This window comes from Argentina silus, assembly GCF_951799395.1.
Source record: "Argentina silus genome assembly, chromosome: 22".
Classification (NCBI taxonomy): Eukaryota; Metazoa; Chordata; class Actinopteri; order Argentiniformes; family Argentinidae; genus Argentina; species Argentina silus.
The window spans coordinates 4849646-4871700 of NC_139676.1; the positions used below are offsets into that span (position 1 = coordinate 4849646).

At 44.1% G+C, this 22055-nt stretch overlaps 3 protein-coding genes across 4 annotated transcripts; 1 reads left to right on the top strand and 2 right to left on the bottom strand.

Moving 5' to 3' along the window:
* Positions 1 to 975: 975 nt before the first annotated feature.
* Positions 976 to 5043, bottom strand: eri2 (ERI1 exoribonuclease family member 2). The gene is made up of 9 exons (XM_083693580.1): positions 4973 to 5043; positions 4758 to 4822; positions 4582 to 4662; positions 4347 to 4474; positions 3904 to 4060; positions 3515 to 3615; positions 3341 to 3422; positions 3050 to 3138; positions 976 to 2897 (listed from the first exon to the last, which is right to left on the bottom strand). The coding sequence occupies exons 1-9, from the start codon at positions 4993 to 4995 to the stop codon at positions 1380 to 1382; spliced, it is 2244 nt and encodes a 747-aa protein (XP_083549706.1). The 5' UTR covers positions 4996 to 5043; the 3' UTR covers positions 976 to 1379.
* Positions 5044 to 5197: 154 nt separating this feature from the next.
* Positions 5198 to 17742, top strand: rexo5 (RNA exonuclease 5). Of its 2 annotated transcripts, XM_083694232.1 has the most exons (19): positions 5198 to 5273; positions 5600 to 5908; positions 6152 to 6278; positions 6560 to 6680; positions 6827 to 6934; positions 7031 to 7119; positions 7345 to 7460; positions 7535 to 7673; positions 7961 to 8055; positions 8250 to 8352; positions 8453 to 8544; positions 8706 to 8814; positions 9031 to 9150; positions 9376 to 9606; positions 9839 to 10160; positions 10341 to 10546; positions 10671 to 10780; positions 10980 to 11097; positions 17671 to 17742. In XM_083694232.1, the coding sequence occupies exons 2-18, from the start codon at positions 5676 to 5678 to the stop codon at positions 11083 to 11085; spliced, it is 2427 nt and encodes an 808-aa protein (XP_083550358.1). In that variant the 5' UTR covers positions 5198 to 5273; positions 5600 to 5675; the 3' UTR covers positions 11086 to 11097; positions 17671 to 17742. The 2 variants fall into 2 exon arrangements, with proteins under 2 accessions (XP_083550358.1, XP_083550357.1); XM_083694231.1 differs by lacking the exon at positions 17671 to 17742 and having other exon boundaries at positions 10980 to 11268.
* On the bottom strand, positions 12210 to 21019 carry parn (poly(A)-specific ribonuclease (deadenylation nuclease)). Its single transcript, XM_083694233.1, has 26 exons — positions 20947 to 21019; positions 20607 to 20684; positions 20383 to 20462; positions 20140 to 20207; positions 19960 to 20041; positions 19809 to 19869; positions 19360 to 19525; positions 18897 to 18959; positions 18660 to 18698; positions 18522 to 18564; positions 18220 to 18300; positions 17669 to 17725; positions 17240 to 17317; positions 17079 to 17122; positions 16958 to 17000; positions 16716 to 16791; positions 16271 to 16381; positions 16042 to 16111; positions 15801 to 15856; positions 15491 to 15577; positions 15273 to 15347; positions 14857 to 15052; positions 14623 to 14756; positions 14451 to 14517; positions 13698 to 13852; positions 12210 to 13543 (listed from the first exon to the last, which is right to left on the bottom strand). The coding sequence occupies exons 1-26, from the start codon at positions 20963 to 20965 to the stop codon at positions 13497 to 13499; spliced, it is 2076 nt and encodes a 691-aa protein (XP_083550359.1). The 5' UTR covers positions 20966 to 21019; the 3' UTR covers positions 12210 to 13496.
* Between the last annotated feature and the right edge of the window lie 1036 nt (positions 21020 to 22055).

Genomic DNA, 22055 nt, shown 5'->3' on the forward strand with positions numbered 1-22055 from the left:
TCAGAGGCTCCTGGCCCTGGATAGCAGGCTGCTGCATGGGGACCTGTGGCTGAGGGGCCATGTGCTTCTCAGGGTAGTGTACACCAGCTGTGTAGTTGTACTGGGGCACAGCGCGCATCCGGGCTGTCGCTTCATCTGCACTGGAAGGCCACTGTCTGAAGGCTTGTGTAGCCGCGAGGGGAAGGAGATACCCATAATGAAAGGCATATTTATATTAAATGTTTTCTATAATTTAATAGTACTCTTGTCTCAAGTCACACACATCGTCGGTCCTTGTTTGTCGTCGTCAATTGTTACATGTATCCATATAAATACTTGTTCTATTTCAATTTCTGTATGTGAATGTATGGAATAATTCTTACTTTAATCATTATTACATCACCTTACCAAGGTCATGCTCAACAATGTAGGGGTTCAGGAGGAATCCTTCCCCAGGAGATTTATTTGCTCAACAAAGACACAAAAGAAGCAATGCATTTTTCTCCAGGAATAAGGACATTAACAAAAATTAACCAAGGTGTTTTCATATTTGAAAGGGACAACATTGCTGCAATTTTGTTAATGCCCCTCCCAAAACATTAACAAGCAGTCTCAATACAAAATGCAACTCAGTGATATCATAAGACCATTGGCTCTCCCACCACGATCCCTTCTCTAACCACATCCCCATGTTTCATGTGTCCTTCACAACATTTCACTGGTAGGCTACTACATCCAAGAGAAGCAAGCTTGTACATAAAACAAATATATAATAGTCTATCAAACCATATAAATCATATTTGTTCATATAAATAAAGTAAGTTCAACTTTATTTTGCAATGTCGTTAATTTGTGTTACTATAAAGTCCCTATTTGCAATCTAAAATCACTATGATGACAATAGTCCATGCTATAAAATTCATGAAATGTGTTTTATTACAAGCAATGGTCAGTTAAAAAATGACATTCTACATTTCATTTTAGAGTGTACAGCAAATAAATCAAACAATAAATCATACAACTGTTTGAACATACACATACATACATCTCATGTCAAAAAGTACACAAAAAGTACACAATTACAAAATTGTTTTAAAGAATCCCTTTAAATATGACAGATCTGATAGGATACAGTACCCACAATTAACTCATATTGCAGTGGTCCAGGTCGCCAGATACATCCTCTGCTGTACTCACCAGTTGGATTTGGACTTGTCATAGAGATATACAGTGCGTACATACGTCAAAAAGGACCCTGCATAGTAAACTTTTATTAAAATCCCACGGGTGAGCATAGCGGAGGATGTATCCGGCTATGGTCCAACCAGTCCAGGCACCTCAGACAAAGGTTACACTTCAATATGTTGATCTGCGAGAGAGTTGAGGGTCAATGACCTCAGTTAGTAACTCTTCCTGGATGAAAAAGAGGGAAGCCGAAGACTTGAGTTAAAACACAGAGAAATAGATGATGCAGCCACTGGTGATTTAGTCTTGAGGAGAGCCGATTCCCACTTGAAGAACTCACAGCCTTTTCTGTTCCTGGGGCCTGACTTACGAACGGGGCAGCAGTAGAACACCCTACCATGGTTTGGTCCATTGTTGGCGACAGTTTGCCGCTTGGCTCTTCGGCCACAGCCACACAACGGGGAGGTGATTCTGGCTCCTCCCCTTGGCGGGAAAGAGGACTGGTTAACAGATAAGGAGGGCGGGACAGAAAACAAGGCCCCTGAAGAAGGACAGGACACTGAGGTGGAATGGCGTGACCCCTCCTTGGATGGATGTTTTTGTGTGGTTGTGTTCAGTCTTGAACATGTAGCCAACGGTTTTGGGTGACCTACAACGTCTTTAGGTCTGGCGAAGGGAGCATTGGGTGTCGTGGTATTGGATGTTGTTCTTGACTTGTCCTTGTAGATCATGAAGGACTGGCCTGGTGTCTCCATGTGCAGTCTTGAACATGTTGCCAGTGGGTTACCATGGATGACAGGTTTGGGTCTAGCAAAGGTATTGGCTACAGAGGTATTCAATGTGGTCCTTAACATGTCCTTGTAGATTTTTAAGGAGTTACTAGATGTTGTTGCTGTGTACATTCTTGAATGTGAAGCCAATGGAGTAGAATCTCGGATAACAGGTTTGGGTTTGGCAAAAGAAACCTTGGAAGTATTGGATGTTGTTTTTGTTTCAGCTTTCAAAGATACAGTATTATTGGAGGACACCAGTGCCACTTCTCTCTGTTCAAGGCTTGGCAAACAGGTTGTCTTTGAGGTGTTAGAACTGGGTCTCCTCCTGGTTGGACCTTTGACCAGATCTGACTGCATTGGCTTAGCGTCCTTCCATATATCCACCAAGGTCCTGCCATATATCAAAGTCTCATCGACCATAAACTGCTCCTTTTTTGTGTACACATCATCCTCCAATGCCACATCATCATAAGAACCACATTCCTCTGTTTCCACCAAGATAGGCATTTCCTCCTCCCAACCTCCTACTTCTGGTTCAGAGGTGAGATCTGATTGGGGTAGATGGGTAATGCAGTTCACAGTGGTGGAAACCAGAACGAGACTGTTGTTTGTAATGTTGTGTGGAAAGGGGATAACCATTGGAGACTGTTTACAGTTTGTTAGAGTTCCTATTCTCACTGACCTGTTGCTACCACACAGTGGAGTAGTCAGACCGATAAGGACCGTCTTTGGAGAAACCAAGCTCTGATATTTACAAGTTTCAACGTTTAAATTCACTTCTGTATTGGGATCCGGTTTGTTTTCTGAAAGCTTGGATTGTGTTTCTGGATGGCTAGGTGTTGTAGTCTTTGACAAGCTTTTGATGGTGGCCTCTTCTTTGATGTCATCGTTTGCGGTTTTGTGGCCAAGATGACCATTCCCTGCTGCATTTCCAAACAGTGTTTTGGTCTTCACTGACGCCTGTGGAAAATGAGAACATTCTCAATTACTAAACTTAACTTATAAATCACCCTGACAACAGATAGGAAAGGAGTGAATGAGTTGGGAGGGAATCACCTGTGTGTTTCTTTGGGGGAGGAGTAGTATTGAGGGGTCGTCAGAAAGCCACTCACCCTCTCCATGCGCCTGGTCACCTTCATCACACACCCATCCGTCATCATCCTCCACGCCAGATGGGCTGTGTTACGAGCATCGTCCAATCCTTCAAAATGACAGGGAAATGTCAATGTGCGAATCATCATACCATTATCCATTTATGGTTAGTCTCATTGAGATCAAATCAAAAAAATTAAATAAGAGAAACTTGTACAAAGATGGCAGCAGAGTCAACAATGTGAAGAGACCAGTGAGAAAAATATTGTTTGTGTGTGTGTGTGTGTGTAAGTGTGCGCATGCATGTATACCTGAGTGCTCCCGTCCAGAGAACTGAATCCCTAGATCTTGCAAGGCTCCATTGAGTCCTTTAGGTTTTCTGTTGTAAAACAGCTGAAACATAAATAAGAGAGAGGGTTACCAAACCAGCTAGCACTTAATTTCACACACACGCACCCACACCCACACACACACACACTACTTACCCTGTATGTAGCTCTCAGGTCGATCCAGCTGTTAAGCACATCAGGTTTGTGAAGCTGCTTGCGTTTACACTCGTACAGCAGACACACACCCAAATCCCAATCTGGAACAATAACACTGACATAAGAAGGATGAAAAGTGCGCTGGTTGTGTGGGGATATATAATTCCAGTCGCCTACTAAAGTTATAATAAGTATAATATTATATATAGGCACAGCATATCGATACTGTACCAGGTTGAACTTACACACTGATATATGTACCGAGCATCCAAGTTATTTTGTTTATTTATGTAACACCATGCCTATTTGACCAAGTATACTGTATTTACTACACATGTCCATACCTGGACATGTAAAACTGTAGGCTATAAGACATGTGCTGTGTTTACCTGACCAGGTGACGAAGGCGCAGGGGTGGCCCGTGGCTGCAGCGGAGCCTCTCTGGTCCTTGGGGAACACCACGTCCCTCTTTAGCTGCAAGGTCTGCAGCCAGCGGTTGAAACGCGACAGACAGATGTGAAGAGGGACTCCTGCTTCCACCTGTCTCTGTAGAAGGAACAACCATAACATGTAAACATTGATATATCGAAAAAAGGTAAGAAGGATGTCAGGATCAATGGGCTGTGTAAGGCCAATCTGAATCACTGGGTCAAAACTCAACACATCATCTAAAGTCATGTCTGCTCTATGGGCTGCAATATTTGCAATTGACCACGTACCTCCATCTCCATGTACCACCTATGGACTAATAGTAGTGTAGTGTCAGAGACACAGGGTTTTAGGTGAGAGGTTGGTTGTGTGTGTGTGTGTGTGTGGTCGGGGGAAACCATACCTGTGTGATCCCAGTAAGCTCTGTGCAGAACTCTGACAGAATTGGATGCTCTTGTGGTTGCACATAAGTGTGGAACTCAGACTCAATTTCCCCTGTAGATGTGTTCAGCAAAACAGCTGGAAACTCAACTACAGAGAGAGAAAGAGATTGGGGATTGAGAGAGAGGTGGTGGTTGCTGCAGCCAATACAAATGGCTCAGGAGCAAAATCAAGACTTCTTATCAAGGTGAACTTACTTATCTCTTGGCCATAGCTGTTCTTCTCTCGCCAGCAAGTGGATTCAAAGTCAATGACAATCATGTAAGAAAATATCTGGTCTAGATGGACAGAAGTGACCTAAGTTAATGAGCTGCTGCATAGATTCAAACACAAATATATTCACAACAAACAATTCAAAGTCAGTCTGACTTACTTGAGATCAGTGGTTTCTTTTGTCCATTTGATGATTGGCTACGTTTCCTCACCAACCCTAGTTCTCTGACAGTGAAATTACAGACTTTTTAATCCACTAAAGCATTTCTCTCTTGTAAAAAACACCATGATTCATATCAACGCGAATATATTAAACCCAACCTAAAATTGTCTAGTTACTTAAAGTAGGACGCTAGCTCAGTTTGCGCTACTTACTTGGCCAATTTCTTCGTCGACATGTCGCTTTCGTCAGACCAGTACTACGACTTTGTTGTGGGAACATATTCTGAAATATATTGCAAACAGAAACAGAGAAGTGTGAATGTGTATCAACTTCATAACAATAGCAATGCGTACGCGGTGAAATTTTGAATCCCCGACCCATCCGTTACTCTGAGCTCGGCACTCTGGGCTCCAAGTAAAACCAATCGTTTCCGGAATAGATCATCGATCGGCAGCATGGTGTGCGGTGGACAGCTGAGACGAAAGTTTTTCAGTCAACAACATCTATTATGAGGTATTTAGCTTTATTAACAACTCGTATCCGTCTAATTTTAATTGACCATTATTGGTACGTGCTATCCGGAATGTTACATGTGTATACGGTCGTTGTTTTGTGAATGAATAAACCCATTGACACAGCTCAGTCTGAACACCACTAAACCAACATCTATGACCAAACTGCCTGCTGCTGCTGCTATCAAGGAGGATAAACTATTCAGGCTGATCGCTAAACATACACAGCTTATTTTAACTAAATTGTCATTGCTGCCGTTTGGAATGCAACTGGGTCTCACTGTTCTGATGACACTGTTCTGCATCCTGTGTTCTCGTCTTCCACAGGTCATTGTCAGCAGGCCTGAGGACATGATCCCCTTTCTGTAGTCCCTCCATTCAACCCTGTAGTCCATAGAAAGCCATGGAGCCAACAGGCTGTCACAAGAGGAAGAGGGATGCCTCCCCAACTACAGAGAATACCAAAAGAGTGAAGGAGACTGAATGCAATGGGCTGGATGAGACTAAGCATCTTCCCCGACCTCCACGACTCTCTCTGCCTTTCCACCGCCTCCAAGAACCAGTTAGGCTGAAAGAGCTGAAGGAACTACTTCACTTTGCTTCCCTGGGGGAAACTGACGGTGTGAAACAGCCCAGGTAGGTAAAAGTTGCCCTTAGGCACAGATCTAGGACCTGTCTATGTGCTTCAAACCCCTACTAACCATTAAGGTGAACAGTACAAAACTGACCTTAAATCTGTTCATAGGAGCAACCTTATCCTACTTTGTAAGATTACCAATATCCTCATCATATAATCATCATGTCATGAAAGGATAGGAAGCTCTCTCTTGTCGTCACAACAATAACATGTATGTTGCTGTGTGTGGTTGTCTGTCTCAGTTGGTGTCACCTCCACCGCCAGAGGAGAGTAACAGGGGTGAATGTTGTCATCTTGGAAGGTCTGACTCAGGCCCACTTCTACAGATACTACATGCAGTTCAAACACCTCCAGAGCAAGTACACAACTGTAAGCCTCATCATGTCGGCCATATCTTACAAGATTCAGCATCTGTCTAGGTCTGAGTCCAGTGCCTTCTGCAAGGCCATGTGTCTTTGTTTACCTCTTGGATTGAGAATAGAATTGAATAATTAACTGTCTTCCACGTAGGACATTATTTTCAGTCTTGCATTGGTTACAGAATGGAATCATACAAAAACATGTAAATGACGTCTACGTTAAGACGTGTACATCACATGACAATCATCTATTCTGGTGTTCATGTGACCCGCCACCTTTGACCTTCTCAGAGACGCAGTTTCACCCCGTCGCCTGGTAACCTGGCTTCTGAAATCTTCAGCAGTGAAGTTCCTGACATAGAGAGTTCTGATATCTCCCATGGAGACCAGAAGAGCAGTACGCTCAATGGAGGTAAGGTGTGTGTGTTGAGAGGATGTGTGTTATCTGCTGCCTTAGCTCTGAGTGTGCAAGTGTGTATGTGTGTTAGGGGTGCATGTGTCTAGTCTTGTGCTGTAAGTCTGCATGTGTGTGTTCTAAGTGTGTGTTCCCTTCTGTAGATCTTTGGTTGCACCCAGTGATCAGGAAGTTTGGAACAAAGACTCTTGGGCTCACAGGCTGCGTCGTCAGTCAGGAAGAAATGATCAAAAAGAACTTCCCTGTGAAGGGTGAGACACACACACGCACTCACTCACACACACACACACACACACACACACACACACACACACTCACTGACCTCTCTCTGTGCTACTGTGTTGCAGGTATGCCTGGCAGCGAGGGGTTTGTGTGTACTGACAGTGATGAGTATGTGACTGACAGTAGCCCTCTCTATGGACTGGACTGTGAGATGGTGAGATGCCAGCCTTTCTTGGGTTTAAAAGAGAACTCCATCTTTTGTTCTCGTTCAGTGTTTCCAGTTCCACATAGTCTCTTGATTGCTTCTGTATCCTGGCCTGAAACATAGATTTTGTTTCCTAATCTTAAAGTAGGTCACAGTCATTACATTTTCTAACGTGTGTGTGTGTGTGTGTGTGTGTGTGTGTGTGTGTGTGCGTGTGTGTGTGTCTTTTTGTAGTGTCTCACAGAACAGGGTTATGAGTTGACGCGCCTGTCTCTAGTGGACAGTGGGGGGCGCTGTGTCCTAGATGAGCTGGTCAAACCAGAGAACCGCATCCTCTGCTACCTCACCAGGTACATTCACTACTAGTAAACTTATGTGTGTGTGTGCGCGCGCGTGTGTGTGTAACCCCGTTCACCTCTGATAGGTTCTCTGGTATCACCCGGGTGATGCTGCAGCCAATCACCACCACCCTGAGGGAGGTCCAATCAAAAATCAAGCAGTTGTTGCCACGGAACGCGGTCCTGGTTGGCCACTCCCTCGACAACGACTTGAGAGCCCTAAAAGTGAGTGGTCCATTAAATGTATGTTACCACAGCAACATGGGGCTATGGTTGCGTTCCGATTCTCCACCCTTCACCCAGAAGGGCGCTCCCATTCACTTCCCCTCTTGCACTTCCATTCTTTTTAAATCCACGAGGGGGAGTGTATGAGTGCACACTTGAAGAGAAAGTGTAGCCTATAAATGTAGTTCTGATATTATTAATAGAGACACTGTCATGCCATCACTATCATGTGTCGTGTTTTGTGGACATTTGTTTGTCCGTTGTTGAGTTTGTTGTCTCCCCCTCAGCTGATCCATCCTCATGTGATTGACACCTCACTACTCTACCGGAGAGAGTTTGGCCAGAGGTTTAAACTCAAGGTGTTGGCTGAGACCGTGCTAAAGTGAGTTCACACACACACACACACACACACACACACACACACAGACAGACAGACAGACACTGTGCTTACATGAGTCACACGAACCCTCATGTTCTATTTTTTACCTGTAAATGTTTGTCATCGACTAGCTGTATAACTTCTGCCTTGGATTTAGAGTCTAACTCCTCCCACTCCCTCTTATGCCCCTCCCACAGGAAGGAGATTCAGAGCGCGGAGAGGAATGGTCATGACCCCACAGAGGATGCTCAAGCAGCACTGGAGCTGGCACAGTACTTTATACACACTGGACCCAGAAAGGTACACACACACACACACACTCACACTCACACTCACTCACTCACTCTCTCACACTCTCTCTCACTCATCTATCATATATCATCTGTCCACCCATTGTCAGGTAGTGGAGTTGCATTTAGAGGAGTTGTGGGGTGGGACTCCTACCACGCATCCGTCTCCCGTCAACAGATCTACACACAAACACAGCAACAGGTACGACCGTCAAACCCTTCCCCCCTGCACCAAGTCTTCCAAAGCTTCTTCTTTTTCTTGTAGCTTTCATGTCTGTGTTATAGCCTACAAATAACTATTCATCTTACTGTATTATTCTACTACACACATACATACAAATACTCTCTCTCTCTCTCTCTCAGGTTTTCTGACATCCTACAGCGGTCTGGCCACTCAGTGGTGTTTATAGGGAGGCGTGCTGACATCACCCTGGCTCTATCCAATCAGCTGTGGCATAGCTCAGACAAAGAGGTCAGGGGTCACAGAGCGGAGGGGTGGGCATTTAGAGTACAGTTAGAGTAGGTGGATGGGGTGGTTGGTCTCAAACAAGAAGATACTTTAGTCCCATTGTCTCCTTTCTATCATCATCACTGATAATAAAAGGTCTGGATTAAGTGTGTCACCATATTGCTTTCACTAAGTCCTTTCAAATCAGTGGTTATTATAATGGATGCTTGAACCCTGCAGGTCCTGTCCTCCTCTAAAAGAGGGCTGCAGTCTCACTCCTTCAGCGTGGTCCAGTTTTCCTCCTTCTCCGACCCTCTGAGGACCCCCTCTACTGGGGGGAGACAACAGCATTACCAGAAGGTAGGAACGTTTACACTACTGGAGTGTATACTGAATTCATATATTTACAGATTTCATGAGAATATGAGTCTGAGAGAGTTATGTGTGGTCTTACTCGAGTATTCAGTGTGTGTGTGTGTGTGTGTCTGTGTGATATTGTGTGTTACAGGTGTGTGCGCGTCTCAGAGAGATGTGTGTGGTCTTACTTGAGTATTCAGTGTGTGTGTGTGATATTGTGTGTTACAGGTGTGCGCGCGTCTCAGAGAGATGTGTGTGGTGTTTGCGGGGCCGTTCCCTGAGGACTACACAGAGAGAGACGTGAGGAAGCTGTTTGGGTGCTGTGGACCCGTACGAACAGCGAGGATGCTGAACACAACTCAGCAGGTGCACGCGGAGGTGGAGTTTGAACTGTTGGAAGGAGCCCAGCTGGCCGTAGAGACATGCAACGGAATCACCGTTCACGGACACAACATCAAGGTCTGTCTCTTGTGTCTTGTCTCTTTTTTTTCCTCCTCTCTCTCACATCTTTTAATCCCACTTTCCTTTCTTTTCACTCTCTCACTCATTCTCTCAGGTATATTTCTCACTATCTCTCACTTGATATCAAAATGTACTCATTTTAAAATTTGCAATTTTAGGGACGTGATTTTTATTATTTTATCACGTGAAGTATGAAATGGTTTATGTTTGCATCTGTCATCCCTTGCAGGTTCAGAGGCCAGTTAAGGAGTCTACGCTGGACCTGGACATCACTCTGAGCTCTCTGCAGGATGACCCCCTCAATGCTAACACCATCTATGCGGCAGGGCTAAAGTCCAATGCTAAGAGAGCAAAGCTCACAGGGAAAGTCAATGGAACTGGGCTACATGCTAACGGAGCAGAGCTACATGCTAACGGAGCAGAGCTACATGCTAACTCCTCGGGGCTCTCTGAAGAGGACCTCCGTGAGGCCTTTGGACAGTTCGGTGCTGTCAAGGGTGTTGTCTTGTCCACAAAGCACCCTAGGAAATGTAGGAGACATGCATTCATAAGTGAGTCAAAGGACATCGACATGTACAATATTATGTTGTTTGATTAGATACCGGTCAATGAATATTTCAAAAATGTTTTTTTTAAATTTTAATCATTGTCTTTGGTACTTCCTAGACGATAATCTCTAATTTACCGGTAGCTATATGTGTGGGATTTATATATAATTTTTTTTCCTCCAGAATATAAGACTTCCGTGAGTGCGGAAGCAGTCCTCAGCTCGCCTGTAGAACTCTGGGACAGGACGTTACATACCTGTAGAGCCCTGACCCCGCCCCACCTGCGCTCCTGGGTTACTATGACGACCCCCAGACCTTCTTCAGAGCCCGATGGAGGGATACCTGTTTCGCTAGAAGAGGAGCAGGGCCTTATCCACAACGACACTCAGGTGAGCTAATAACATCCGGTGGGTCTGTATGCCACAGGGGTACCTCAGAGTATTGTTACCCATGTTTTCAGGGTTGAGTCAAAAGCTGCGCCGGAGGCTGTATTAACCCCTACTCTTCCTGTAGGAGCAGGAAATTGAGTCTGTGATGAGGAAGTTGGACGGGCGAGTGGGGAAGCTGTTCAGAGCTCTACCATACAACACTCTCAGTGTTGTACTGCTGCCTGGACACACCAGGTAACCTGATCACCTGTGGGTTTATATGTGCACTATATAATACTCATCATATAGATTTATATATGACACCGGGTTTACATGTGGATACAAATACTATTCTAATGAATAATCCTGTGGTTTTTAAATGTGATTTTAATGCTGTGAACTTCTTCTACAGTTTGTTCACATGCCGATAATCCCTATAACTCTCTTGTTACAGTTCCCATGGCGACCTTCCTGGTCTGTGTTTTATGGAGATCAAACAGAGGTCAACGACCAGTGACCTCACCCACTGCCTTGACACGGACCAATCAGTGGGCTCTTAAACCTCGAAGCAGGTGACATCACCATACAATGGACAGCTCTCACTAGCCGATTCTGCTACAGTACTGTTGCTCAGTACAGACATGTTTCTTGAGTGAGTGATCTTATACTGCAGCGAAACAAATGTTTTTACTGTTTTACGGATTTTGTACAGGACACTATCAAATGTTTGCCTTGTGTATTGACTTGAGATCATATCCACCTAATAAAAAGGTGATTTTTCATGCAATTCTGGCGTTTCAAGGGACCCACTACTCAAAATAAACAGTGAGGGGAAGGAGCAGAAAATGAAGAGATAAGAGTGAAGAATGGAGGATTAGGCTCCCCAGAATGGATTTGTAGTCAAAACAATCTGAGGTTTCTTCTCCATTCATTCTACACTGATTCAGGATGGGTTAACACCATACAGAGGAAGCCCACTAGTCTCTGCTCTTGCCTGTCCAGTTCTCGTTGGTCAGTGTGGAAACAAGGCAGAAGTGCAGTAGAATGCTCTTCAGACTAAGGAGAACCAGTGGTTATTCGCTCCAGGGCTCTTTTCCACAAACTATTGTATTTAACATAAGACACCTTGAAAAAGTAAAGATGTTCTCCCACCTCTGTACACAAACTTGGAAGGCATAATTACTCAAATTACAAAATCACATCCTTTGTTAACCTGAAATTACAGACTTCAATCAACACTAGTTATGTTTCAGGGCATTTCATTGCTGAAATGCTAACAATCAAAAACCAATGGACCCAAAATTAGCATGTTTGAAATGTCATGCCCAAATCATCTCATTCTCTGAAAAGAGTTAATGACTACATTTAAATGACAGATGGTTTGAGCATTACATTTCTAACACTACTTTCGGTTCAACATGCTATCAATTTGCAGTTAGAGTGCCCAGATAAACAGAACCTGTTGTCTTTGTCCATAGACTCCTAGGTAGAGAACCAAATACGTGATTTTGTAATTTGGGTGAACTATCCCTTTAAGCGATTGGAGACAGCTTGTGCCAATGCATTTTGAGGTGGAGGCAAAAGGAGATGGGATTCAAGGAAAGACCAATGACTTCCCCTAGAATGTTGGGTTGAGATCGCTTAACTTGCCTTGTAAAGAATGAACACATGGAGGACGCTGGAGTACTAAGAAACATTCTTTAATTTTTCCTATTTGTAAGGAAATATTTTTTACATTTCCCTCATTATACAAAAAACGCATACGTATTCTTAACGTTGACATTTTGCAATGGGACATTCTTTGACACAGATGCAGGAAGCTACAACAAATTAAGACAAATAAACAAAAAAGTAAACATAACAAAAACAACCAACCACTAGACCATTCGGAGAATAGGCCAAAAGTGCCACTGGGGGATAAATATCACGTCGTCCTTGTTGACAAGCTTATTGGTTTGATAAAACTAGAGAGGCTGTGACAGAAAAATACATACATATTTTTTTTTTTATTTTAAAAAAGGAAAATGGGTTAAACTGCATTTAAAATATTACAGAACCCTGACAACTTTACTAGGACCAGTCAAGTGGCATCGTTTTACACACACTCACGGAACATACACACAATTGATAGTTCACTACGAATAGAACTGGGTGGAGGTGACCTTGGTGGTTAAAACTGACAAGTGCTGAGGTGAATGATTTTTCCAGACTCATTCAGTTCTAGGTGGCACAGCCGTGGTAAACTAGCCATGGTTGCCAGTCCTTTTCTGCTTCAGCCAACTCCTGTATGGTACTCATGCCAAACAAGTTGACCGAAGCTGAGACGAACGGCAAACCAAGCTAGAGAAACCATGAGGGGAAAATAAAAAAGACGAGGGGAAAGAACACACCCTGGCTTAAAACCCATTTGACTCTCGCACCGAGGTACACCTGAACATTTATTGAAGTGCTAAAAATGGCCGTAAAATTTGATTTTAGAAACAAGAGCTCGGGTGTGCGTTCTCCCTTCGCTTTGTTTTCAGTAGCACCACAACATCTGGAGTAACCTGTGAGGATCACAATACGGGGGGGGAATTCTCAATCGGGTTTAGAAATACAAAAACAGTGGAAAAGAAAAAAACACATTCAAAAAAAAGAAGGGATTCAAAGTCTTGGTTTTACTTTCCCATGGGAATAGCCCGCTATGCCTTCTATTGTGGCTCTTATGGCTTTTTTTGTTTTCCATTTCGGCTTTCGTCCAGTCGGATAAGCGCGGTTGGTTGCCGTGGTAACGTGCCCGCGGTCATTAGGGTAGAAAAAAAAAAAAAAGTCTGGGCCCGGTTCCAAACCCGATCAACAAGGGCCAACAAGGATAAGAGCCTAGGACCTAGGAGACAGGCAGCAAGGACCTAGGAGTAGGCGTAAAAGGACCTGGTTTGAGATGGGGCCTTGGGTAGAAGAATTGCTTAGGACCACCTTTCTTTGTCTTCTGCTACCACACCTGAGGGACATCAAAGACAGAAGCAGTCGACTCCGCACCTACAGAGGTGAGAGAGATTATCAGTATGGCATTTCTAAATGTTCTGTATCTGGTTCTCCTAAGGTTAGAAGAAAAAGGGAGGAGCAGTAACATGTTGAAATGCATGACTATGGTGGGTAGTCATAGTAACGCACAGACACACTCTCTGCTCACCGTCATTCTTCCTCTTCTTGTTCTTGCGACCTTTCCTGCTCGGATTGGCTTGAGGCGGCTGTTGCCAGGTGACCGCGGCCTCGCTGGTTCCGTCCGAGCTATCTGGGCTCGCCTCTTCCTGGATTGGACTCATACTCGACGAATCAGATGCAGGCCTGTAAAGCACCATGGGCAATGTGGGGCTTACACCAGAGCCCGAGCCAACGAAAATATGCTTGTTTGAAATCGGTCTGTGCTCAATACTGATTTGCTAATCTTAGCAACATGACAATCCACGAATAACAAAAGTGATTGGAATGATTTATAGATCAGGTAAATCGAGTAAGGCCTTGGTGGCTTAAGCATGAAGGGGGAAAGATAGTGTCTTTAGCCATAACTGTGTGGGCATGCAGTTGGTCATTTGGATGGGGTAATGTTCCCAGAGAGAGAACAGGGAGACCGCTGTACAAAACGTACTCTCGTCCCCTGCCTCTCTGGGCTTTACTGTAGCACTGGAATGGAACCCAAAAGGTCACACTGAAGGTTGAACCAGGTTACGAACAGTGCACGGACATTTGGATTTGACGCTGGGCTTAAACAGGAGTCCGAACCAATTAAAAGTTACTTGTTTGGGAGTCGGCATGACCGCAATACTGGATTTGCTCATCTTGCAAAATCAAAACAAAAAGGTGATTGGAGTGGCCTAGGCAACAGTGGATTAACGGAAGGGAAAGGTAGTGTTTTTAGCCATGGCTGTGTGTGGCAAAAACGTACTGTGTCTTTAGCCAGCCTTCTGACGTCCTGCTGTCAACCACTCCTGCGTAGGTCTGCGCACACAGACCTGGAGAAAACACAGGATGACATGAGTGAGGAGAGTGTGTGCGTTGAATTTTGACATCATTGTGTTGTTTACAATCTGTACACTGGTCCTGTGTGCGTTTCTCACCGTCGGTCTTGATCTTCTTGCTGCCCTTGTCGGTGTGTGCGTAGTGACTCCAGCCGTCGGTGGGTGTGCTCTGAGCCTCTCCCTCTGTGGCCTGCTCCTCCTGGATGGGACTGATGCTGCGCTTCCCCAATGACCTGACACACACAGTTAATCAGATTGTCTTGACATGTTGGACTCATCGTTTCTCTGACGTGACAGTAATTTCCGTGGCAGTAGCCACGCCCGAAGCTGTACCTGTTATGGCTGTAGCCGTACCCAGCGGTGGTAGCTCCGGTGGTAGAAGGGGAGGCGTAGTTGGGTTTAACCCAGGCGTCCTCTCCCCAGGAGCGGGTAGTCTGGCCCAGCCGCTCCCTCTCCTGCTGCCGGCCGTGGACGTACTCGGCGTACGTCTGGATGCGGTAGCTCTCCGCATAGCGGCTGGTGTTCATCGCTACAAGGAGGGAGACAAAGGGAGTTGTGTCAGAAGTTCTATAAATATCTGACAGATTGCAACCAGATAAACAATTACATTTAAAATACAACTTTAAACCGTGAGATGTAATGGCACCCAGTTTATTTTGAACATGCATCAAGAAATTTCATGCAAACTATTGTGTAAAAATACATTCATTGATGTTCATTATTAGTACGTAGTTTAGGTCTGAACTCACCGATCTGTACTTGGTCGGTCTGACTCAGTGCCACAAACGCTGACACGTCATCAACCCACGACACCTGGATGTTACCTAGGAGACGGACAAAAATCAGTGAAGGTTAGTAAAAGTAGAGTGTCTTCCTCTGAAGACCAACCAAATCAACATGTGAGTGTGTGTGTTTGTGGCACACGGGTCACTGAAAAGCTGGTACATGTCTTTGGTGCGTCTCTTACCGAAGGCACTGAAGAGCTGGTAGAGGTCGCTGGTCTTCCATTCTTTTGGGAAGGTGACATACAACACATGGTCCCTCTTAGGTTGAACTGTAGGGAGTGACGAGGGGAGAGGGAGAGAAATAAAAAGCAAAAAAGAGAGGAATGACGAGGGGGGGTGGGGGTGGAAAAGGAACAGGTTATTACTGTACTATGATAACAGATGTTTCATGGTCAAGCACCATTTCTAAAAGCCATCTTTAACATGTTCCCTCTCGTCACTGTACAGAACTCCTGACGTGTTATAAATAAATTAAATAAGGGTTCTACTCACGGTCTGGTCCACTGATGTTCAGGTAGGGGATGTCGATGATCCTCATGAGGAAGAGCCTAGAGAAGACGGAGAAAGGACGTTTACATATAGCTCTCAAATCATCAAAACTGATACTTATTCCTTAAATATAGGAAAGTAACATGAGAACTCCAACAAATCGGTGTGGTCCAACATAGAATAATTAAATGGTCTCACCAGTCCTATGGGGGGACACAATCACTGAAAAACCAAAGTCTCTTACTTGTTGAAGAACGGTTCAATGACTTTAGAGCGGGATGCGATGTGTGTTTTGGGTGGGGTAAGGAAAGAGCCTGAGGTCGAGAGAGAGCACAAGAGGGAGAACGGTCATGAGCAGTGGTACCTTTGCAACAGATTGAGGCTCTGGCCCCCCTTTACAGTTTCACCTAATCAGCCACAAAGTCTGAACTCTAACCCTGGGCAGTGATTGCTTGGTGGACAGAAAGCTTTACCTAGGTAGTTCGCCATGGCGATGAAGCAGAGGCCGGTGATGTAAGCGTCATAGCCCGCCTCGTGGAGCTGCTCCTGGGCTGTGTCGTAGCTGGGGAACCCCTCCGCAGTCTCTGATGGGACAAGGAAAATAAAGGAATTTGGCTCTTTTCTAATCATTTTAACACCCTCCAAAATGTCAGTTTTTTTCCCCCCCATACTGAACCAGGTTACAAACAGTGCAAGGACATTTGAATGGTTTCAGAGTCATCTGATCTGACATTCCAAGCTTAATCGTTGCAAACCATATTGGTGTACTCAAATGGCTGAGGCAACTCAATACTTTTTTGTTTTAAACATGTCAAATAAAGAAATTCATTCACATCACTAAACACCAAAAACACTTTCGTCCCTTGCCAAAGACATAATATACAGTACATTGTCATATAGATGGTCCAGGGTTCTTACCGACTTTTGGAGTCTTGAAAGGGCCGTCTTTCAGCTGTTTCTGCAGCTCAGCCAGTGATGTGTTGGTGATCAGCTCCTAACAAGAGAACATTATATTAGACACGTCTAAATGACTGATCTCCTACTACCAGCATCAAACACGATACTGAAGACATAAACCAATTAACATTGTATTCCTGAGGAAGTCAAATGAAAAGATGCATTTGAATGAAAGAGTAGTTTGGGGGAATTAACTCAGTTACCTTGAAGGGCTGTGTAGAAGCCATGAGCTTGGTGTCCAGAAGCCTGGGGAGATAGTGAGACATGAGTTAGGGATGTTACAGTACAAAAGACTTAACAAACAAAGAGAGACTGTGTGTTTACCTGGGAAAGACACACATGGTGACTTCTTTGAAGTCATTCAGGTCCTGCAGAAGGAAAATAAAAAGTTGGGTCAGACTAATAAATCAGTAACATGAAACTTCAGTAACATGAAACTCCGGAGCAGTGTCGGCCATTTTGTGTCAGTTAGTGGAGGTCTGTACCTCTGGCAGTGAGCAGTAGAACTGATGGATGGTGTGCATGACATCCAGCAGCATGTTGTGGCCAACCACCAGCTTTCCCTGGGTTAGGGGACAGACAAAGGACTCACTCAAAGCTCAAATAGAAACCATTTGGTATTGAAATTTCTATCAGGCATTTGTATTTTCTATGCTACAATATAACATACATTCTTATCGGTTACCCATTTCTGGTGTACTGCTGGCATATTCGGTTTCTAGAATTCATGGGATTAACAAGCCACCTACATTTAGATGGTCATCGACTTTTTTTTTGTCCTCTCACCATTTCCATGACCGAACAGAACAGAGCACTAATAGTCTTCCCTCTTCCTTGCATCCCACAACACATTGGATGAGAATATCCTTCGATCTTCTCCTCCAATGCATTTTGAACCCAACATTTTTACTTACAGATTTGGAGATGGCGTGTATGACCCTGGAGAACCCTACAGCATCGTTCAGCTCCTCCTATGGAAGGGAGAAACAGGAACAGTCAGGACAAGCCTTCAATCTCTGCAGCTACAACACAGGCCCTGTTCAATTACTATAAAAAGGGGTAATCGCTGATCTAATGTGACTGGATTAGTCAAAGAAAGCTTTCCTCTGCATTGCTTACACACAAGTCATGTGACATCAGTGATTTCTTCAAGAGAGGTAGGATGCATTCTCTAGAGTTTCCTGACAAGCCAAGGGGCTATTAAACTACAGGCTCAAACTGACCCCAACTGTACTGTCTTGGTTATTTTGCAACTATGGTGGATGTGAAATCAGGTCAGCCCAGTACAGCTCAGCAATGTAATTAGGGAACAAAAGCCACAAGTAAGCTGTGGGGGAGAACCCTGGCCCTGGATACACTGAAAGTTCATCGTCCTTTCCTTCGCACTGAAATGGTCCCCAAGCTTACGCGTAGGAGGGGAAAGAAGAATGCATTTTAAGTATTGTTCAAACACCCTAAGTCTCACCTGCTCTCGCTCCAGCTTCTGTTGCTCCCTCCTCTTCCTCTCCTCATCATCCACTTTGCTGATCTGGATGTAGCGCTCTTTCTGAAGGACAGAAGCGGACAAATTCAGTCACGAATAGAAGAAGCACCGATTTTTTTTTATAAGCTGTCGATATGCAAGATTTTATTTCATTAACCAACCAACCATGTTGATTATGTGTCAATTAAAGATCCATGCAGGCAGTAGATTGAGATTAAAAGCACCAGATCATGCTACAGTTGAAGTACAGCGTCACAATCTAAAATGTTCTGTCCGGGACTTGCCTTTTCCGTTTCCATAGTTTCCACGTGAAGTCCCTTTGGAAACCTAGATGAGCAGGATAAATGTCAGCCTTCTCTAAGCCTTAGGAGGGTAAACAGTCCCATAAAAATAAAAAAAATCAGCTGTAAGCAAGTACTCACTTCCAGTTCAAGGTCTGGTAGATGAGTTTCCTCTGAAACCTGGAGGGGTGTAAACATGGAGGCATCAGTAAAAACAGACTGGTGCTGCGTCCCAATTCTTCACCATCCATGAAGTGTGGACTTTTTACCGCAATCACAGGCTTTCCATGTGGGAGAGTGCACAAGTGCAACCTTGATCCTTTTAGGTACTTTGATACAAAAGCTACTACATTTCCTGCGCGGGAGAAATGCCCTTACCCGGTGCAGGGCTCCAAGTCCACAGTCTTGTCTGAGTTACTGAACAAGGCCTCCACCTTGTCTCTGAAGAGATGAACAGAAGCAACAGTTATAACATGAAGACTTACAAAGTCACTTACAATACTACTGCTCAGGGCAGATCTACTGAAGAGTAAAGATGTTAGTGTTTTACACCACAACAGTTATTATGGGTTTATGAGTGGATTTGAGGAGTGTCTGAATAGAGTAAGGGGTTATTGGATATGATCAATGGAAGTTTGTATGACTAAGGACCAGATGACTGTCTCTCCCACACACAGGAATAGGGGTTGCTTGGTGTGGGCTAGGGTAACAGGGTAGGGGTTGATTTGGGGGGGGGGGGGGGCTTTCATCTGATACCACATGCTAAGGAATAGGGTTAATTTCATGTCTCCAACTCAGACCATGTGTTAGGGAATTGGGATTACTTAGGGAAGGGACTCACACAACACGGCCGATGTATTCCCTGTGTTCCTCTGGGATGTTGACGGGGCTCTTGCTGGAGTTTGGGGAGATGTAGGAAGGAGGTCCTGCCCCGTTGGACTGGTTCCGCCTCTCCTCAGTCTGCTCCCTCAGCTGGGTCTCCTCGTCCTGGTTCAGGTACGGGATACCTGCGGTAGCCAGACGCTAAGCTAGTTAACTTAAAATGGTAAGCTTTAGCTACCTTTCCATGACCGATTTTTCGAACTGAAATTCACCTTCTATCCAAAATTGACAAAACACCACATTATATAAACATGTGGCAAAACATTAACTTGAGGCGATGTTAAATTAGGTGAGATTTCAAACGTTTCTTTCAAACAAAAACTCTTGTTTTTAGCCTGATGCGAGAAGACAATCGACATACAATGCATCTGGTGATCTGACCAGGCTGGATGTTATGTTATAACTCACCATGACGAAACACTTTGTTGAAGTCAAATCCCTGACTCGCAAGGAAGTCTATGCTGGAGCTCTGAAACAATCAAGTAAAAACCACCATCATCATCCAGTTCAGTTCATTCCAATACTGGGAGCATCTAAATCACATCAGCTGTTCAGTTACCTGACAGATAAACTTGATGTCGGGTGACGTCCTATTAAATGGCTTAGGAAATATGTAAAAATTAAAAGACTTCATGATATATCTGCGAACACAAAACACAAAGAGTGAAAATCGTGAGGCAGCATAAACATTTGAGGGAATGAGAAAGAAATGTATGTTTTGCTGTAAGAAAGCACTCACTTAGACTCTGCCTGGTCATATTTAAATGTACACAGTCCAAACTGGAACAGAAGAAAGTCCATGGAATGCTTCAAGGCAGAAAGAGAAAGAAAAGGAGGGAGGGGGGAGTTGAGACCACTGGCCTTGCTCATTGCAATTTGAAGAATCAAAGACCAGAAATCATAGCTAGCTCCAGTAAAACAGTAAAATCTTCTGTGCAGTGAATTAAATGACCTGCTTGTGACAGGCGCAAAGACTCCCTACCTTCTTCAACTTCATGTACCTCTCCTCTGGGGTATCAAGTCCGTTTGTTAGTGCACTGACATTAGGGCCGTCGCTTATCCCTTCACAAACAAAACATCGTCATTACTATGCATTTGGGAACTACACCAACAAACATTACACATCAAAACACAACACATTACACGTGACTCAGGAGCAAGGAGAACCAAGCAGGGGGAGAATGTGACAGAATTCGTTAAGATTACCTGAAAATTCCCCATCAATAGCGAGAAAATCCGCTTCTTCTAACGCACTGTATACAGTGCTTAGACTGTCTTTAAAATCTGAAAACACAAACAAACAATTCCCAAACCACACGAGGCACACATTCGTAGTCCATTCACCAAGCTACCCACCGCTAGCTAGCATAACCAATGAAATCAACGCTAGCTTGCTCGTATAGCTAGGCTAGCTAGTCGGCATTGGCATGAGATGAATCATAATCAGTCTTTAGCGCTGTCAAACAACTACTAAGGATATAACTGTGACACAGCGCATCATTATTGGTGTGCACCGGCTGTTCGAGTGAAATAGCTGCCGACTTACTTTTCCTTGTCACCTCCATCCCTGCAGAATCACAAAATTCAACTGTGAAACGAGATGCTGCAGCTAGCTCAAATGGCTTTTAACCTTTCCTTTCCCGACAAGCACTTCCGGCGTAGTGACGTCTCTGTAACGACCCCCTTTTTCACGTGGACTACAACCAAAGAGAGGGCACATAGAACTACAGACAGGGGTACAGACGGTACTATCTTTCACTGTAGCTACTTGTGAGAGATGCCCTGGGAGCAGTGTGCGTATTTTATATTGTGTACATATAGTGTGTGTGTGTGTGTGTGTGTGTGTATATATATATAGGTGGCAGAGAGAAAAAGAGAAATAGTAATGATCACCAATTATACACAGGAATCAATGCAATGTAATACGTTGGACCGCAGATAAAATAAACCTCTATCCTTATTTAGCAGTGGATACCTTCATCTATGTTATCACATTGCAACAAGTGCAACATTTTATTATAACTATTATTTTAATGCATCTAAAGCAGTCCCAATCTGCTGAGATCGGGAACTTGAAACTTGGAAGTCAGGGGAAAACATAGAAAAGTCCAAATGTGCTTTATTTCCTAGAACACCGTTTTGATGATGTAGTCTATAGTCAAAATCCTGCACAGAACTGACAAGAGACACATAATATTAGCATTAGCATTTATGAATATAAACTTTTTTTAATTAATTTTTTTACATTTTGAACACTGTTCTCAGTGGACCAAACATGTGTGCAGGTCATGTAAAACATCTCGGGTCAACTTGTCAGCTCATTGAAGTTGAGATTTAAAACAATGAAGGGTAAAGCTTAGGGTTTAGGGTAAGGTTGTCCCAAGGATCCCACATAGCATCTACCCCTTATTTTACCATTGCGGAGGTCTTCTTGTTCTGAGTTTAATTATACAGCAGTTGGCAACCAACATAAATTGTGCATTGCCGCCACCTTCGGGACTGGAGTTTGGACCAGATAGAGAAAGTCTAATCTGAGAGTTTGTGTGCTTTGGCTAAACCCTGCTCTCTAACCCTGCAGTATCCTGGAGCAGAGGGCAAAGCAAAATAACAACAAAACTAAAAGTATAGCATCTTTATTGTCACCATTCTTTCTTT

Bases quoted from the DNA above. Each gene is read 5' to 3' on its own strand.
- parn (XM_083694233.1), bottom strand. The intron at 19,526-19,808 runs GTGAGTTATAAC...TGGCTACCGCAG, and splicing joins CAACAAAGTGTTTCGTCATG to GTATCCCGTACCTGAACCAG. The intron at 15,053-15,272 runs GTGAGTTCAGAC...CCCTCCTTGTAG, and splicing joins GACCGACCAAGTACAGATCG to CGATGAACACCAGCCGCTAT.
- rexo5 (XM_083694232.1), top strand. From the start codon at position 5,676: ATGGAGCCAACAGGCTGTCACAAGAGGAAGAGGGATGCCTCCCCAACT. The intron at 5,909-6,151 runs GTAGGTAAAAGT...TGTCTGTCTCAG, and splicing joins GACGGTGTGAAACAGCCCAG to TTGGTGTCACCTCCACCGCC. The intron at 8,353-8,452 runs GTACACACACAC...ACCCATTGTCAG, and splicing joins TACACACTGGACCCAGAAAG to GTAGTGGAGTTGCATTTAGA.
- eri2 (XM_083693580.1), bottom strand. From the start codon at position 4,995: ATGTCGACGAAGAAATTGGCCAA. The intron at 4,663-4,757 runs GTAAGTCAGACT...CTGTCCATCTAG, and splicing joins AAAGAAACCACTGATCTCAA to ACCAGATATTTTCTTACATG. The intron at 4,475-4,581 runs GTAAGTTCACCT...CTCTCTCTGTAG, and splicing joins CAGCTATGGCCAAGAGATAA to TTGAGTTTCCAGCTGTTTTG.